Genomic DNA, 19,054 nt, shown 5'->3' on the forward strand with positions numbered 1-19,054 from the left:
AATGGCTTTAGAATTAGGATTATACATGGAAAAGAAGGCTATCAATGGCTGCTAGCCATCACGGATATGCTCTACCTCCATGGCTGGAGGCAGCAGTGTTACTGAATAATAGTTTCTGGAGACCACAGGATGGGATAGTGCTACTTGTGCTTTGGTTTTGCTTGCGAGTTTCCCACAGGAATTTGGGTGGCCACATTGAGAACCAGAAGCTGGACTAGATGGGCCATTGGCTTCAAATAGCAGGCTCTTCCTGTGTTTTTAAATGCGCTACCAGCAATATCATATTGGGTCCATTACTGTGTTTACACCACATTGACCACACTGCCACCTCACTCCTCCTCCTCTCTCTCTTGGTAAGTGACAGTGACCCACCTACCCGGAAAATATAGCAATGGTATGCTGTTATACAGTATGTATAGTCTGGTAAGCCTGCTGGTTGAAAGAATAAAGTATTGTAAGGTTTATTACTGCAGGCAAAGAAAGCCATTCTGAGTACAAGATTGCATGTGGCCATCATGGAGGCATGTGGTTCGCAGAAAAGAAGGCCTAACACCAAATAAGTGGAGGAGGAGGAAGAAGGAAGCAAAGCCTGATCTACAGATAGTTACTTGTAGGCAACTTATTCTTCCCTCATCAATTCCATCTTGCCTTTCTGTTTATTCTACCCCAAAAAACTGGTTCCGGTAACAATGATGCTTCGCTCCCAACAAGAAGCACATATCTAGGCTCCAAAGTACAATTTCTGGCTAATGTTTGTGTGGGATTTATTTCCCTGGTCTATATGCAATGTCTATCTGTGCTGTTGACAAAACCACTTCTGCACCACCTTGAAGCAGTACTTTTCTCCTTTTTCTCCTCTAGATTTTCACTTCTGGCCTATGTGCCTCTCTCAGTCTTCTGAGTTGCATGCTGCAAAATGAGTTTGGTCTAATCCTGCAGAACTGGAAAGGTTTCTCTGTCTCAGAAATGTTTTAAGAAAAGACTGGTTATTTTCAAGGCTTGTTTCCTAATTCATTTTATAGGGAATAATATTTTACTGTATCACTTGATGTTCTTATGCCAGGTGACAGTGTTGCTACCTATAACAAACATGTAAACAGCCAATCTTTTCTTAACACATTTTGGGCCCAAAGCAGAAGCCTTTCCATGCAGGATTAGGCCACATACATTATGTTGCAAGCTGTGCAAGCAGCACTATAGTGACACCTGCTGACATATTACAAGCATTACAATGCAGCATATATAACTTTTCAGCCAAGGGTTGGAGGGGGGGGGAGAGAAGGGAAGCAACTGAATTAGAGGCGATATTAAAGAAGGCTCTCTAACCAAGGCATAACCAACCAATATTAAATATAAATATAAAATCTTGCCTTAAAGTTGTGCAATTAGGAAACTATTTTTCTTTCTTTCTTCCTCAGGAGCTGGATTAGTTTTCATCATTTATCCAGAAGCTATTTCAACCCTTAAAGGATCAACTTTTTGGGCAATAGTGTTTTTCATAATGCTGCTTTCACTGGGTATTGACAGTTCTGTAAGTATATGTTATTTTTCATTTGCAACATTCTTTATTCACACACATATATGAATGTCACTCCCACGCTGCTGCTCCATTTATGTAAGAGGTCGCACAGCAGAGATCATTCAGTTTTTAATTTAAGGGTTATTTCTGTTATCAGTAAGCCAGGCCAACCAAGATGGTGGTGGTGGAGGCGGTTGCTTAGCCAGCAAGCAGAGCAGCATGAAGTTGCTGAGTTAGCACACTCTCTGGTTGATTATGTAGTTCTGGGGGAGCTTTACTCTTGTGGTTAGTTGAATCTCTCTCTGCTATGTACAAGGCCTGAAATAAGAAAGACAAAAGCCCTATGTTTTTTTCTCAAATCACACACTGTTTTTGTTTAGCTGCCTCAGTAAAGTTTTACTAGGATTTCATTTCTGTCTGGATTCAGCCTGTGTTTATGGCTGGTGCTTGAACAATAATAGTTAAATGAATCTCAGTCATTTCATCATGGATTTCAGTGACCTAAATGTAATTTCACAATCAGGTTCCTCAACCTCTGTTAACGTATTAAGAGAGCTTTAGAGAAGGGGAATCAGTGGCATGGGGGAACTTTCATAAGTGTCTGTCTTTACTTTCTTTAACTGGGATAAAGTGGTTTGCTGAAACTTCAGACTTGCCCCATACATTCAGAGCACTCTAACTGCACTCAGTTCTTCTTGTTCTTGATGCTGGAGTGGCATCAAGATTTCTATATTTAAATCAAGAGTGAGTTCACTTCTGGGAAAAACAAACAGAGCCTTCAAACTACAGGAGGGTGACTAACTGACAGACTGTGATGCTCAGGGGGGCTGTTGCCGTTCCATCACCTTCAAGAGGAATAAAAGCTTGAAAGACACCAGTCATTTATCAGGAGGAAGCAAGAGACCCAATGTATGTCAGCATAAGGTAGAAACTGGAAGTTGTGTTGGAGTCTGTGCTGTGGGTGCTGTGCACCCCCCAAAAAAAAATTGTGGATGTCTGGGCCCCCAAGGCCCCCTATAGTTGGCACCTGTGCTCCCCTCATGAGGTTTCCAGCAACTAGTAATCAGAAGCATTACCGCATCTGACTGTAGAAGTAGAGCAGGCATAGGCAAACTTGGCTCTCCAGATGTTTTGGGACCTACAGTTCCCATCATCCCTGACCACTGGTCCTGTTAGCTAGGGATCATGGGAGTTGTAGTCCCAAAACATCTGGAGGGCCAAGCTTGCCTGTGCCTGAAGTAGAGCATAGCCATTGTGGCTAGCCTTCTCCTTCATGAATTTGTCCAACCTATTTTAAAGGCATTCAAGTTGGTTGCTATCACAGTGCCCCTCCCCATGGGAGGGAGTGCCATAGTTTAATTACTGTATGTATAAATTATTATTATTATTATTATTATTATTATTATTATTATTATTATTAGTGCTGCATGGAGAAGTAGTTTCGTTTACATGTCCGAAATCATTCCTATGAGGAGATGTTGGCTATAGAGAGTGGTTGCTGTTGTTCCCTCTCATTTTACTAGCTCTTGGATCATGATGAAACTAATTGGTAATAGGTTCAAGACAGGCCCCCTCCCCCCCAAAAAAAGGAAAAAAGGAAAAACTTGCACAACAGATAATTGACTTGCGAAATTCAATCACACAGGATGTGGCATTTGGTCATATACTTAATAGGTTTTCTTAGCGAGAATTAGTTAAATTCATGAAGGATTGGTCTGTCCATTGTCATTAGATGTCATATGGAACCTCTCATGTCTGGATACAAGATATCTTTGGTTACCAGATGTTTGTGGCAAACAGCAGAAAATAGCCATCTCCCATTTTCCTCATCTGATGAGTTTCCCTTGGCCAATTCGACTCTCAAGGTGGCTCCAGAAGCCAGATTTGGTGGATCTTGGGTCATGGAAAGCTGCCTTATACTGAGTCAGGTCATTAATCTATCTACTTCAGTATTGTCTATACTGATTCACAGTGACTCTCCAGGATTCTTGGAGCTGTAGTTTCTTAAGGGTGCCAATAGTTGTTAGGTGACCCCATTCCCCTGCCAGAGCTACAATTTCAGAATGGTTTATCAATTCCTTTTGACAGAGAACTCTGGGAATCTTACTCAGAGTAGAGCCACTGAAATAAATGATCCTAAGTTAGCCATGTCCATTTACTTCTAGGTCTACTCTGCATTGGATGCCACCCTTGGAGTAATTAATTTATACCAGTTTTTTAAAAAAAAATGGGAGAAGGTTAAATGATAAAGCATTTTTGCTAACCTGCAATTTTCTTTTTTAATTTTCTTTTTCTTTTCAGATGGGTGGCATGGAAGCTGTCATCACTGGCTTAGCAGATGATTTCCACATCCTAAAAAGACATAGAAAGCTTTTCACATTTGGGGTCTCCTTTGGCACCTTCCTTGTTGCTCTCTTTTGCATAACAAATGTAAGTGTTCCTTTGGGAAGTCTGTGCCTATTCTTGGGCAACAACTCAAGTGACTACCAAGCGGATAGCTGCCAATCCTTCCGTCAAATTTTGTGTCAGAGAGATAACAATTTGGCACAATGGCCAGAAACTGCTGTCGACCCAATACATAGATGATAGAGAAAATCCTGTTGTCTTATGCTCCAGTGATAGATTCAAATTACAGAATTAAAAATTAGTAATGTATTTATTGCATTTATATCCCCTCTCCCCCACTCCTGGAGTTCAAGTTGATGTTCTTTACTTATCATTCCCCATGCCAGAACTGTTTCTTTTAAATCTGTCTCTTCCTACTTTTACTCTGCATGATTGGCCAACAGCCTCCAGGATGATAACCCAATGGTCTGTCTATCACAGACACCAGGTTAGGGGGAAAAAACTGGTATGTATTGAGTCAGACTCTCCTACGACTGAAATAGATTGGTTACATGGGTTGTCAAGCAAATTAGATCCCATCCAATCAGAGCTTTGTGTGTTCGATTATTTCTGGGCTGCTTGTTTTATTGGATGCTTTCTTCTTGTTACTTAGGGTGGAATCTACATACTGACTCTGTTGGACACATTTGCTGCTGGGACGTCCATCTTGTTTGCTGTTTTAATAGAAGCCATTGGTGTCTCCTGGTTTTATGGTGAGCCAGCGGTGGGGGAGGATTGTTCCAATTGTTTATGACTGCAACCAGTCAGAGTAAACTGCAGTGTTTCCCCCCAAAGTAATTGCTACAGTAACATCATAGTAGTTTAGAGAAAGGGAATGTGGATGAACAAGAATCAAAGAAGAAGAGACAAAGGGGCTATCTAGACCAGCATTCTTTTTCCACTGGGGCCAACCAAATTCCTATGAGAAGCCCAAATCAGGGCATGAATGCTGTAGCCGTCTCCTGCAGATGAACCTCAGCAGGTATGTGCTGTGTGAAGAAGTCCTTCCTTTTGCCTGTCCTGAATATCCCACCATTCAGCTTCATTGAATGGCTCAGGTTCCAGTATAACGGGGGGGGGGGGAATCTACATCCTAATTCAAAACACATCTCATGAAAATTCGCCAGAAATTTAGTGAAGATTTCTCCTGATCATCATACTTTTTGTGTGCAGTTTTGACTAATGTGCATATTTTGCCAGCTGTTTTCCCTAACATAATGCATTTCTGTATGTTGTTTTCAGTTGCTGATTTTTATGCACATTTCACCTCTGACATATGCATTTTGGTAAACGCTGTTTGATTGGAAAACTAAACTGAGAAATTCTAAGAAGTGCAAATTTCGAGAGACAGCTGTGTTTCAGTTCTCATACAGTTTTGAAAAGTGCATATTAAGGAGGTTCACTATTAAATGCAAGCTGAATTGAATTTCTCCTCCATCCCTAGCTCTGGAATGTATGACATCAGGCTGCAGCTCATGGGATCAGTGTGATTGCCTATTGAGCAAAAGTCTCCATTCCCATATACTAGAATATGCACATGAAAGGCATGTTATGGCCTTTCTCCTTGACATCTAGTTTTCAATAGGCTGTTCTTTCATATGCATTTTATGTTATATACAAATCAATATAATATTGTGAGCCTCCCATCAGCCTTATGCAAAAGTCCAGTCCAAACGGAGGTGTTTCTTTTTTCTTTGACATCTTCATCTGCTGTCTATCAGACAGAGACCAAAACATCAGGTCAAAGACTCCCTTTATTTACACACTCAGCTCAGCTTTTTGAGATTAGTTGCAATTCAACATCAGAGAACAGAGCTTTGCCCTCTGATGCTTTCTGTATGTCAAATAGCCAAAGGACATAAACACAGACCAGTGGAGTAAAGGAGACACAGAGAGATTAATTTCCCCCCTCTTTCCCACTGTGTAGACGATCATAACACTGCCAGCCAGCCAGATGTCTCTCCTCCTTCTCCTGCAAATGAAAATGAATGCGTTTAGATAACCTGGGCTTGAAAAGCTTGCTGAAGCTGTATTTATTATAACAGCTCTTTAGAGAGTTTACTAAACACAGCAGGGCAACCTGGGGGGAAATGGCTTTTTAATCACACATGCGCCTGCCAAGAGGTAAGAGCGAGGAAGCTTCTGACTGACTACTACCTTGAAGGCTGGGAGCACAGCGTTAATTATGCCCTCAATTACACTGTTCCCATCATGTTGTATAAATGCATGTGATTGCAGGGCAGCTCAAGCTCTGCTAGGACAGTGTTCCTTGGGGAGAGGGTTGGATAGTTAAACCACAGTCAGTCCCTCTTCCCAAGAATCTCTGGGGATTGTAGCAAGCTGCAAGCAGAGTAGGGCTCTCCTGACAACTCTCAGCACCCTTAACAAACTATGGCCCCTAGGCATATTTGGAGGAAGCCATGGCTGTTAAAGTGGAATCATAGTGTTTTGAATGTAATGTGCCTAAGACTGGCTCCCTCTTTCTTTCTTTCTTTCTTTCTTTCTTTCTTTCTTTCTTTCGAGTAGGGAACCTAGTACCATCGACAAGTTGTTGCATGACAATTCCCTTCAGTCCCAATGGTCAGAGATAGAAAGTTATAGAATCAGAGAGTCTGAAGGGAGCCTGAGGATCATCTTGTCCCACCTCCTGCAATTCATGGGAGCAAAGATCCAACAACACCTGGAGGATTGCCTCTCCCTATCCCTGTTTTAAAAGGTTTGCATCAGTGAAGGTGCTCCGTAGCCTAGTCTGAGCCACAAGACCCTTCCACGCCTTTTTGCTAAATTTCTTCTCTTCATTGCTCTCCTCAAAATTATCTCCCATTCTGTTGAAACAGGAGGTCCGGAACTGAGAACGCTCCACATTATTGCCGTCACGGAATGAAGTCCACCCCCACACCACCACCCTTCCTTTTTTCTCTGGTCATAGCCAGGTGTCTTCTTAAATGGTTTTCTTATGAACTTTCCTCCCTTTGTTCTTACCATTCCTTTCCCTCATCAAACGCCTCTCCTTTGTCACACACATTCTCATCTTTCAGTTCTTCTGCCAAAGACCTCCTAAGTGCTTTGGCAACTCCAAAAGCGCAATGAGGACACAATCATCCAAACAAGATGATGCGGGTTGTTGCATGCTCCCTCACCCCTTTCCCCATCTGCATTAAAAGGCCTGTAACCAGGTTCATGGAAGTAATTCTTCATGCACCATATCATTTCAAACTGTCCCTATAAAAAGCTCGACGTTAATCAACACCTTCCATAGAGATTGCATTTCTTCTTCATCTCTTTGACTCACTTGTTAACCCTCCAGATTCTTTCCTCTTTGATTCAGCTGTCTCCTCTTCAGTATAATAGACAACATAGCTTCAGTCCTCTCAAAGTTGAAACAAGGTCAACATTTGTTGTGTGAAATTCATCCTATGCCTTCTGCTTTGCTGCTTATAAACGGGCCTCTACTCTCCCTGCATAAGTTTAAAGGCTGTGATGTGACTGAGGTTACGGCATATCTGTTGGAGTTTGCTGATCAAAGAATATGACATTAACAACATCCCTATCTTCTTTGGACTCAGAAGTTATTTACTCCTCCTGAACTCGGATTTACTGGCCTTTTGGAATAGCTTCCTTTTGGTTGCGGTTCATGTCATTGACTCTCTGCAATTAGCCAGACTATGTTTATTTCTTAGAACTATTTCTTTCCTAATTACTACCATTCTTCCTTCTCTTGCTCATATCCCCTTCCCTTTGGAAGTTCTACACACAAAGGGCCCCAGGTTCAATTCCTGTTGTATCCAGGTCAGACTAGGAAAACCTCATGCCTGAAACCTTGGAGAACTGCTGCCTGCCAGTTCTCCAGTGCTGAGATTGATGGACCAATGGTTTGACTCAGTATAGGCAGCTTCCTATGCTCCTATTCAAATTTACTGCTGCACATAGCTCAGTGGTAGAGCACACATTTTGTATTCTAAAGGTCTCAGGTTCAAGCCCCGGTATCGCCAGATAGCGCTGGGAGAGACCCCTGCCTAAAATCCTGAAAGGCCACTCCTTATCATATAGACAATAAAGGTAAAGGGACCCCTGACCATTAGGTCCAGCCATGGCCGACTCTGGGGTTGCGGAACTCATCTCGCTTTATTGGCCAAGGGAGCCAATAAGTACAGCTTCTGGGTCATGTGGCCATCATAGAATCATAGAATCATAGAGTTGGAATAGACCACAAGGGCCATCGAGTCCAACCCCCTGCCAAGCTTCTGACTAAGCCACTTCTGGCAAACCAGAACAGCGCTCAGAAACACTATTTACCTTCCCACCGGAGCGGTACCTATTTATCTACTTGCACTTTGATGTGCTTTCGAACTGCTAGGTTGACAGGAGCAGGGACTAAGCAACGGGAGCTCACCCCGTTGCGGAGATTCGAACTACCAGCCTTCTGATTGGCAAGTCCTAGGCTCTGTGGTTTAACCCACAGCACCACCCACATCCCTATCATATAGACAATACACTGATCTAAATGGACCAGCTGTATGACTCAGTGAATAAGACATCTTCCTATGTTCCTGTGTTCAATAGAGTTTAAAAGATGTCTAGTAGAATAGACCAGTGGTCTGGCTGGGTAGAAGGCAGCTCCTTACATTAGACCAGGGTCATGACTCAGTGGTGGAGCATCTTCTATGCCTGCAGAGTTCAATTTCCAGGTAGGTCTGCTGCCTAAAACTCTGCAGAGTTACTACCAGTCAATGTAGACAGATATATGATCAGCTATAGAAGGTAGAAGGCTGATTCCCCCCTGTGGATCAGTATGAGGGGAGACATTCAAGTCAACTGTTTCAGGAAGCTAAGAGATGATTTTTGTTGTTGACACATTGCTCTGTAAAACATAATTTATTATGGCTGTAGGGAATGTTAAAATTGATCATTGGTTAAATCTGGCATGGCTCTGCCAACCTACTATCTTCAGAGTTGATCTCTCTCTCTCTCTCTCTCTCTCACACACACACACACACACACACACACACACACACCAGCCATCCCCTTCTTTCAATGCCCAGTTGCCTTATTGACCAGCAGAAAACTCTGTTTAGCTGAAAGGCGCACTTGACATTTTAGCACCAGCCAAAGGAGGTTTTTCTGAAATGTTTTGATGGCAGCTTAAGCTATATCTGTGTCAGTTTATGTGGGGAAGGAATGACTGCATGTAAGAGTTTTTACAAAGAATGATTCCAAATAAGAATTTGTTATTACATGGATAAACTGTGGTGTTTACAAATTGAGTGGATATTTTTATATGTTTGACTGTCATTTTGGGCAACAAAGGGATTTTAAGGAGGGGCAAAATGTGCACATGTTTCCTTCTAGTTTCCTTCTAGTTCTCTGGCATTATTTTCCCTCTTCCCTGCTTTAGTTCCATTTTCCTGGGCTGGCTTCCTCCTGAAAAAGAGGCACATGGGAGAACCCAGATACCATGGACAACTTTAGTGGTTAGACTAGATGACCCTGGGGGTCCCTTCCAACTCTCCAATTCTATGATTCTAACATTAGGAACTTGGTGCTGTTATGGTGCCGCATTGCAGATGTTGCTGCATGATGCCTTTCTCTTTTTGGAGAACTCCTCGAAAATCATAAAAGGAAGTGACTTTTTTGTCATTGCAAAATGGAAAAATGTGCCCATTTCAGCAGAACCCTAACTAGATTTTCTAATTAACATTGTAAATAATGGTACTTTGTTTTTAAAAACCCTCATACTAACAGATGTTGGGAAAGGTTTTGTAGAATTAAGGGACTTTGCTTACAACAATTGAGCTGAATTAGGGTTTTAGAGAGGACAAACCTTCGCTGTGATTTGCTACTTGACAGCATTCCAAATGTATGAAACCTTACCAGAGCTTAGTCCCCCCCCCCCCCAGTTCCTGGGACTTACTCCCAAAAAAGCACAGACAGGAACTGCAGCAAATTGCTTAAATCTCATTGGATTCAGTGACTTCAAGATGGCAGTCATTTGGCCATCATTTCATAGAGCACCATCCTTTTGATGATCCCACAGAACATGAGTCATATTTGAACAGCTTATCAGCTTTAAGTGGGATAGCAAGCAAGTAGTGTGAACATCAAGCATTGCAGCGGCTGTTGTTGTCAAATGTATCCATGCACTGTCTGCTTCTGTCTTATATTTGTGGTTGATCTTCAGGTGTGGACAGATTCAGTGAAGACATCCAGCAAATGATGGGCTTCAAACCAGGCCTCTACTGGAGACTTTGTTGGAAATTCGTGAGCCCTGCTTTTTTATTGGTAAGCCTTTCAGATGTTTTAATAGGAATTATAGAGCATGTGAATCTATGGCAGGCATAGCCAAAGCGGTGCCTTTCCACATGATGTTGGGCTTCAACTCCCATCAGCCTTATCTGACATGACCAGTGGTGACAGAAGCTATAGTCCAATAGCAACATATGAAGGGAACCACATTGACTACTCCTGTGACATGGTTTGCTCCCTTGCCTCTTCTGGTATAGATCAAAGATGTGGGTCTTGGCCCAGACATGTTCATGTATAAGAAACCTACAATCAGGTAGAGTGGGGATGAGCATGCTAGCTCAGCCTCAGTGCCTTCCATGAACTGAAGGGTGACCATATAAAATGGGGAGCCTTTTCTGTTCATACAGACTTCCTGTGTGGTGTAGTACCCTAGAAAATACCATATTTTCCATGTATAAGCGTAAAGCACCATAGAAAAAATATAAAATAAGCATTAATATTAATCATAGAATTGTAAAGTTGGAAGGCACACCAAGAGTCATCTAGAGCAACCCTCTGTGATACAGGAATCACAGCTAATAACTGGCTAATTAAGAAAGTTTAAGCAGCTGCAAAGGCCAGACAGCATAAAAAATAGTGTTCAAAAGATGCCTGAAAGTCAAAAGCAAGATGCCTGCTGCATCTCTGCTGCAATATTATTTCAAAGCAAGGGACCAGCGATACTAAAAGCCCAACTTCTCATTGAAGCTAGTATGGGCTCTGTAATATTGGAGACAGCTAACTGTGCTCCTCTGGATGATCTCAGTGATCAGGCTGGGATGTAAGAGCTCAGGCATCCTGGACCCAAGCTGTTTAGGGCTTTGTATAGTAATAAAAGAGCTCTGATCCTTCCTTGGTAGCATCAAACAGACAGTGCAGATGTTTTAGCAGAGAGGGGGGTCACATGCTGTCGGTTGCCTGCACCCGCCAGCCATCTGCAACAGCCAAAAACTTCTTCTGCGTTTGAATCTCCCTTGACCTTGGACACCTTCAACTTGAAATTGCTCTGCACAGTTCTACTGAAAGGAGTGGGGCTTCAGAACAGCACGTGTTAATGGATTTTGTACAAGAAATAGATTGTTCCATAGGTGCAGGAACATGAAGATTAATGGGAAAGAGTGATCAGTAACTGGACTGTTATTGAATGGAAGTTTCACAGTTTTGTTTGTGGGTCTGGTTTTGTTGTTTTATTTTCAATCTTCAGCTGCTGCAAAGGTGCTGGTGGTGGGAAATAGAATCTGAAAATGAGATATTTGTTTATTACTTTTAAAAGGGGGAAAAACAGTAAGCCGTTTGGCGTCATTTAAAATTTTTAACACATGGAAGATGTTTCTGCTTGGAACACTCACAACCCACTTTTGTTAACATTTCCCTTTTTAATTTCCCACTCAAAATCTGAAGATCCCCCACTCCACTACTTCTAATCATGGGACTCTGTAAGACCATTAAGTGCATCTTTTTCAAATGAAATATAAATAAATAACAGATGTGTCCTACCTTTTTGGGCTCTTTGCTCTCAGAAGATTTGAAGAAGATGAAAACACACATACTATCTAATTGCAGTGATGAGCAGCAGATGGTTTCTTTTTTCTTTTTAATTGGAAACAAAAAAAAGAGCAGATCAACCCAAAACTTCTTTAATTTTTTTATTCCAGATGTCAAGTGAAGTGAGTGTGAATGTAGTAAATATATATATTAAGGATAAATGTGCTTTCAAATGCTAGTGGTGGGAGAATAGCAACCTGATGTGAAAAAGGGGTGGGGGAGGGAGACTGGAAAAATGAGGGAAACTGAAATTGAGAAATTTGTCTATTTCTAGTCCATAGTAGCTTCCTGGAAGCAAATCTCTTGCTTTAGTGTAAAGATGGAGTTGGGTAAGTTTAGGCTGGAGAAGAGAAGCCTGAGAGGTAATATGAAAACCATCTTCAAATATCTGAAGGGCTGTCACATGAAAGATGGAACAAGCTTGTTTTCTGCTGCTCCAGAGGGTAGGACTGTCAGGTTTGCATTTATTGGTACAGGAAGTATTGGTTTAAAGTGTAGAGATCTTTCCTATTCTAATGAATTCAAGAAGGTTCTAGAAGCTTCTCTGTATGAGACAAGCTGGTGCAAGCTGGAAGTTTCTAGCTAATAATCAAGCTTCTATCCTGTATGGAAACAAGCAGAAGGTTCCTGATGTTTGGGTAATTCCTTCAGAGAAGCTGAACAGCTGGTTCAAGCTGGTTTTGTTATCTATTTCTGTCCAGGTCATGCTGACTATAATAATAGGCCAGAAGGAGCCTAGGTTTCACTTTCTGTCTCTCCTTCTGGTGTGGTGGTCTGTATATAGTGTTAAGGTTTTAGTCTTATTTTAAGTCTGCTGCAACCTGATTTCTTATGGACTGTGATAATCTTGAAGACTTGGATTTGTGACCGTTATGCTCATTTGCCTTCAGTAGTAAAAACTCTGCTGGATGAAGTTGATTGCCTATGGTTTATTTTTTGGGAACCCTGCACCGTGCTTAATTTTTTACTCTGCTAACTATACGTTGGAGTCTGCTCTGGATCAATATGGAGCAGAATCATGACAAGAACCTGAACCAATGGGTTCAAAGAAAGAAGATTCCAGCTAAACATTAGGAAGAACTATCTGGTGGTAAAAGCTGTTCAACAGTGGAATGGACCACCTCCGAAAGTGGTGTCACTGGAGGTTTTTAAACAGAGGTTGGATGGCCATCTGTCAGGGACTCTTTAGCTGTGACTTCTGCTTTGCAGTGTGTTGGACTAGGTGAGGATACCTTCCAACTTTATGATTCTATTGTTCAGCATCCAGCTTTTACTGGGTTGTGGCAGTGGTGTTTTTGTTTGCTTGCTTGTTTTCCGTTCCAAAGATGGCATGCTACCAGCAAAGACTATAAACTCACGCTGAAGCCTCTTCTCTGACATCTAATGCCTTTAACTTGATGTTTGAGTGACAAACCTAATAGCGAACATTATAGGCAAATCAAAACCCTTTCGGGCTTTTCTTCTGTGACAAGATTTAACTTGACACTCAATATTAAACAATGAGGTGCATCGGGTCTTGTCCCCTTTCTGAGGTTGCCATTTGCACTCATGCTGTTAAGTTTGATAGCTGAGAATGCCACAATCGACAAGCGCATGGTGAGGCTAGACAGCAGAAGCAATTGGAATTTTGGGATGAGAGAAGACACTGAGTTTTTGGATTGTGATACAGACAAATAGTCTCCCACTACAAAATTGGTGTGCCTAGGCCAGGGGACATTCAAAGCTCTTCCTTCTCAGGTAGAAGACTGTTTGGGACAAGTCAATGGGTAGGCACCTTCGCACATCAATATGGTGTAGTGGTTAGAGTGTCAGACCAACAGCTTGGGGACCAGGGTTCAAATCTCTGCTCAGCCATGAAGTTCACTGGGTCCCCTTGGGCCAGTCACTGCCTCCTCTCAGCCTAATCTACCACACAGAGTGGTTGTGAGGATAAAATGGGGAAGAGAACCATTTACAGTACACCACCTTGAGTGCTGGTGGGGGGAGGTATATGGATGTATTAAATTTATAAAATAAAGATCTGTACACCCCTTTGTCCACCCTCCCTTTCCAGCAACTTTGTTCCACTCCTCCCCTTCACTGGGTTTGACACTGGTCTTTTCTTACATATTTCACTTTCCCGTCCTTAAAATTGAGCATGTGTATATGCTGTTCCTCTGTAGACGAGGTAAAGCCCAGCTGTGAGTCAATTGTAAAGCCAATTCTCTAAGGTGATTCTATCATATTACTTTTCAAGTGGAAGCATTTATAGGAAGTTTGATAAGCCGTTTGGTGACTAACGTAAGTGCCGAGAATTATTGTGTGGTCACTAATATGATTGCAGATAAATATTGTATGTTTATTTTACGCTAAACCAGTCATCTTCAAATTACAAAATAAGCTTCAGAGTTTTGCTAACTTTGTGTCCACAGATCTTCTTGGATGACAACTCTCATCCTCTTCACCCAGCAAGGCCAATGGACAAGTGAGGACAGGAGTTGTCATCCAATAAGATCTGGGAATCCAAGGTTGGGGAAAGATCCGGAGGATGGAGGTAACCATAAAGACCACCTCTTTCCCTGCAGACGCTCCTGGGTGTTGAGAATGGCAGAGAAGGCCCTCTTGGTTGTTCCATTGCCCTCAGAAGCATGGGTGGCAGCGGCCTGGAAGAGGGCATTCTCTGTGGAAGCCCTTAGGTTGTTGGACTTCCTCCCCACAGAGGTGTGTCTGACACCTTAATTACACAGCTTTCATCGTATACTGAAGATACACCACTTTAGCCTGGCTTTTGATACTTGAGAGATAAATATCTTAGGACCCACTTTATTTCTGTGATTGCAAATTGTTCTAAAATGTTTTTAATGTTGTGATTTAATTGTTGTAAGCTGCCCTGGGACCTTAGGATCAAGAGTGGCTTGTTGTTGTTGTTGTTGTTGTTGTTGTTGTTGTTGTTGTTGTTATTCTGAGGAGACACCTGAAGAGTCTCCTTTGTTTCATCTTGGAATAAACATATGGTTCAAAGGAAATTGATTATAACTTTCTCCTCTTATTTCCCACAGTTTGTGGTAATAGCCAGCATTGTCACTTTTAAACCTCTGACCTACGATGAATATGTCTTCCCACCCTGGGCCAACTCTGTCGGATGGGGAATAGCATTGTCATCAATGATCCTTGTGCCTGCGTATGCCCTCTATAAATTATTGAAGGCGCGAGGGACCTTTAAACAAGTGAGTGGCCAAGCAGTGAAATGTCATGGAAATGTTCTTTGTGAAATGAAAATCGCCAGTATTAAGCTAAGAGTTTGCTTTCTTTAATTCCACAAACACTTTTGCAGATAGGTGACCTTTCGGAAGCAGCTTTTAAGTAATTTGCCATTTCAAGAAGGGATTTAAGACTCTTTTTCTACTTCCTGTTCTGGAAGTTTGGAAGCTAAAGCACCCCAGGACCTGACCTATTAAAGGACAAACTAGGCATGAGAGCCATCATCTCGTTTTCTAGCACGATGATAGCCAATTGGTGCCCTGCAGGTGCTGTTGGACTCCATTTCCCATCAGCCCCAGTCAATGTAGCCAATAGTCAAGGATGATGTGAGTTGTAGTCTAGAGGGCACCCTGTTGGCTCTGCTAGCAACTTGTTCTTAACTTCAAAACATCTGCAGAGATTAGATTAAGGAGTGGAATTGGTTGAACATTTCTTTTATGCTATTTCTATGATTTGAAATTTGCTCCTTGAATGTGCCGGGACTAATAGAAGCTTCAGACTGGGAGGGATGTGATTTCCATCAGAAAAAAAAGTGTTGGGGAGAACCATTAACACCCACCCCACCCACCCCCAAGTGCATCCCTGAGTATCTGTTTTGGCATTAAGTGGTATATCAGTGAATAAAACATGATAATAATGTATAGAAGCAAAATATAATGGGAAAGCTTTTAAGATACACTTCCTTGCCTTGGATGTGAAAATAAATTCTATTACAGGAAATGAGTTAGAGGAAATTCTTCCACAAACCAGATGTGAAAATAAATGGGGGAAACCCTTCTCTGCAGTTTTTTCACACTTAAGTTGTTAATGGAGGCGAATCACTTGCAAAGTAATGGGAATGTGGCTTGAGCAAAAGAGGTCAAGACAGAGGTCAAGGCTGGGACAGACGCGGTGACAGTGACACTCCTTTTCCAAATTTAAATCCCAACTGCTATTTCAAAACTCTCTCTGTAGACCAGTGATGACAAAGGGTTCTAGTTGAGTGGTAGAGCATCTGCCCTGCATGCAGGCCCCTCCAGGTTCAATCCCCATCATCTTCAGGTAAGGATGGAGGGAAGCCCTATCTGAAACTCTGCAGGGCCACTGGCAGTCAGTGTTGACAATTCTGAGCTAGATGGACCAACTGTCTGACTCAGTATAAAGCAGCTTTCTATGTTCCTAACCTGTGGCTCTCCTGACATTGTTGGACTACAACTCCCATCGCCCTGACCTGACCATGCTGGCAAAGTCTGATGAGAGTTGCAGTCCAACAACATTGGGGGGCGGCACAGGTTAACCAGCACTGGTATAAGGATACAGAACCCAAAATTTATCATATTTGGTTTAACTATACTTTCAAAAAGAGAGCCTTGGTTTCTATGGTGAAAAAATGTCTCCCATTATTCTGCATTGCAATTGCACTGTGCTCGCTTCCCAATTACAATCCCTAAACTGTGCAGAATTAAGTTTTGTGATCATATTAATTTTCCTGTCACTGCCATGGGAAAGCCTTCTCAGTGCTGTCATGTTCACTTTAGATGCGCTTCAGCCTTTCAGTAAGAAAGCATGAAGACACAATTTTCCCTCTCTTGCTTTTCACTTCCCAGCATCTTCTATTGCAAAGCTGGTTCAAAGCAGGTTATGTTATTTGCCACTAAGCTTTCTGTGTCCCACTCCTGCCTTTTGTTTAAGGTGCTGTGGTGTCACAGAATCCTCACATGCAGCCAAAGATGTCTGTGTAACTTGTGATGTGTTTATTCCCGCACTAACTAAAGTGTGTTTTTATTGCTAAAAATAAAAAATAGAAGAGCTTTATTCCGTCATCAATATGCAAGTATCATTTTCCTTAAAGTGATTCTTCTCCTCTGCCTGTGCTCCTTTGTAGAGACTAGCATATTGCATCACACCTGAGAATGAACACCATCTTGTAGCAGAAGGGAATGTGCGGCAGTATAAGGTTTGTATTCTTCTCTGAACTTTATTCATTTATTTATTTATAAATGTCCATTCCTTGAAAAGATGTAGAGTGGTACCTTGGGTTACATACTCTTCAGGTTACATACGCTTCAGGTTACACACTCCACTAACCCAGAAATAGTGCTTCAGGATAAGAACAGAAATCGGGCTCCAGCGGTGCGGCAGCAGAAGGAGGCCCCGTTAGCTAAAGTGGTGCTTCAGGTTAAGAACAGTTTCAGGCTAAGAACGGACCTCCAGAACGAATTAAGTACTTAACCTGAGGTATCACTGTACAGGGTAATAATGTACATCAAACAGGAATATATGAATCACAAACGTGTATATGTGTACAGGTAGACAGATGGGTTTAAGAATATATATACACACGCCAAACTGATATTTTGATTCTGAGCCATTGTATAAAAGTTTTATTAGAAAGAAAGCCCCTTGGATTTATGTAGAGCAGGGTAGCCAATGTGGTCGCTTCCAGCTGTTGGAGGACTACAACTCCCATCATCCCTATCATAGGCCATGCTTCCTGGGACTGGTGGGAGTAGGTGTCCCACAACATTTGGACATCCTGATATAGTGGGATCTGTGTCATTCTTGCAAAGGGCAGTTTGGACCTTTTTGCTGAGAAGCTTTCCAAACCCCAAGAAATTTGTAGTTCAGAGGCTGTACTTACTGATTTTATATTTATTGCTCATTAGCCTTCTCTTCAGGTTTTAGCCCCGTGAAGTGGGCAGGGGAGGGAGGTCTTCCTTATTGTTTTTGCTAGAATTTAGCAATACAATTAACAACATCACCATAGTATTCAGACAAATCTTTTCTTCTTCTTTTTCCCCTTGCAGTTCCAGCATTGGCTATCTATATGATGATTAAGAAAAGGAAAGCCAGTACCTTATAAAGAGAAATTGGGAATACCTGTGAAGTCAGTGACAAAGCTCTCAATCATGCTTGGTCCTGGCAGGCTGGCACACTCCGAAGAGTATCTCCAGCTTTCTTTGGGCAAAGATTCATCATTCACACCCTGTCACACAGTCATTCAGTTTGTCAAATGAACTTCCCAGACCATTCATTGGTTTTTGTTTAAGGTTTACAGGGTGGGTGGGGATTAACATATAAGTTCTCAGTGTGCTGATCTTGATCCTGACCAAAGGAGTCATCTTTGCTAATGACTGAAGCAAAAATTGGGGAGGGGGAGGGAGATAAAAATCAGTGTTCAGCTAAAGGTTGTCTTATCTGGGGGCAGAAATGTCAACAACATATTTCAAATGCTTGTTTCAAAGGGAGAAAAATAGGGAGGTGCCTTATACCAAGTCAGATCATTGATCCATCTAACTCAATAGGGTTTCAGTTAGGAGATATTCCCAACCCTACCTGGAGACTCCATGGATTGAACCTGGGACCTTTGCATGCAAAACAGGGGCTCTGCCCCTGAGACACAGCCTTCTCCCTCTAAAGTATGTCTGGCATTGGTCTGACTAGACAAAATTCTAGTCTCTGAAACAGGTATGTCCATCTGCAAATCAACATTTGATTGTGAAATCATAGACCCCAGTCCCACTGTCAAATTGCTCTTAGCATCAAGATGTCTCCCCCTCCCATGTTCAGTCAAGTGGGTGACTTGCTTAGGTAGTACTTTGGAACACTCCCTTGTCATTTATGGTGCGATACTTTTCTAAACAAAGGTGGTTGTCTTAGTTGCACATATCTGCCTTTCCTGGAAAGTGGCCAGAGTTGGAATTAGGTTCCAAGCTCTTGAGGCCAAATTGCAGAGAATCTTTGTGTGTGTGTGTGTGTGTGTGTGTGTGTGTGTGTGTGTGTGTGTGTCTCTCACTGGGCAAAATCATTCCCTAGTAGTTCCTGTGTTTTCTACACAAGTGGAAGTGGAGGACCAGAGAGAGAGAGAGAGAGAGAGAGAGAGAGAGAGAGAAGTAGTCAAATACTCTTGCTATGATTTGTTTATACTTTGTGCTTTAAACACACACACACACACACACACACACCCCAAATTCATTATGCTCTCACACACATAAAATAAAAGGCACCACCAGCTGGCTGCATATCAGATGTGGATATGGTGGCTCCTCTGAATGGGTTGACCTATTCCTATTCCACAAACCATCTTGGCAGTCCTTTATAACT

The 19,054-nt window shown here is 42.1% G+C and overlaps 1 protein-coding gene across 1 annotated transcript in view; it reads left to right on the forward strand.

Moving 5' to 3' along the window:
- The window catches only part of SLC6A2 (solute carrier family 6 member 2), a 57,403-nt gene extending 39,421 nt beyond the window's left edge, over positions 1-17,982 (forward strand). The window contains exons 9-15 of the mRNA XM_082232926.1: positions 1,419-1,531; positions 3,821-3,949; positions 4,518-4,617; positions 10,083-10,183; positions 14,770-14,937; positions 16,836-16,907; positions 17,758-17,982. Coding sequence (XP_082089052.1) covers positions 1,419-1,531; positions 3,821-3,949; positions 4,518-4,617; positions 10,083-10,183; positions 14,770-14,937; positions 16,836-16,907; positions 17,758-17,781 — 707 coding nt within the window. The 3' untranslated portion in view covers positions 17,782-17,982. The remainder of the gene's footprint in view (positions 1-1,418; positions 1,532-3,820; positions 3,950-4,517; positions 4,618-10,082; positions 10,184-14,769; positions 14,938-16,835; positions 16,908-17,757) is intronic.
- Positions 17,983-19,054: the final 1,072 nt, after the last annotated feature.

The sequence above is a fragment of the Podarcis vaucheri genome (genome assembly GCF_965113315.1).
Source record: "Podarcis vaucheri genome assembly, chromosome: 7".
Taxonomy (NCBI): Eukaryota; Metazoa; Chordata; class Lepidosauria; order Squamata; family Lacertidae; genus Podarcis; species Podarcis vaucheri.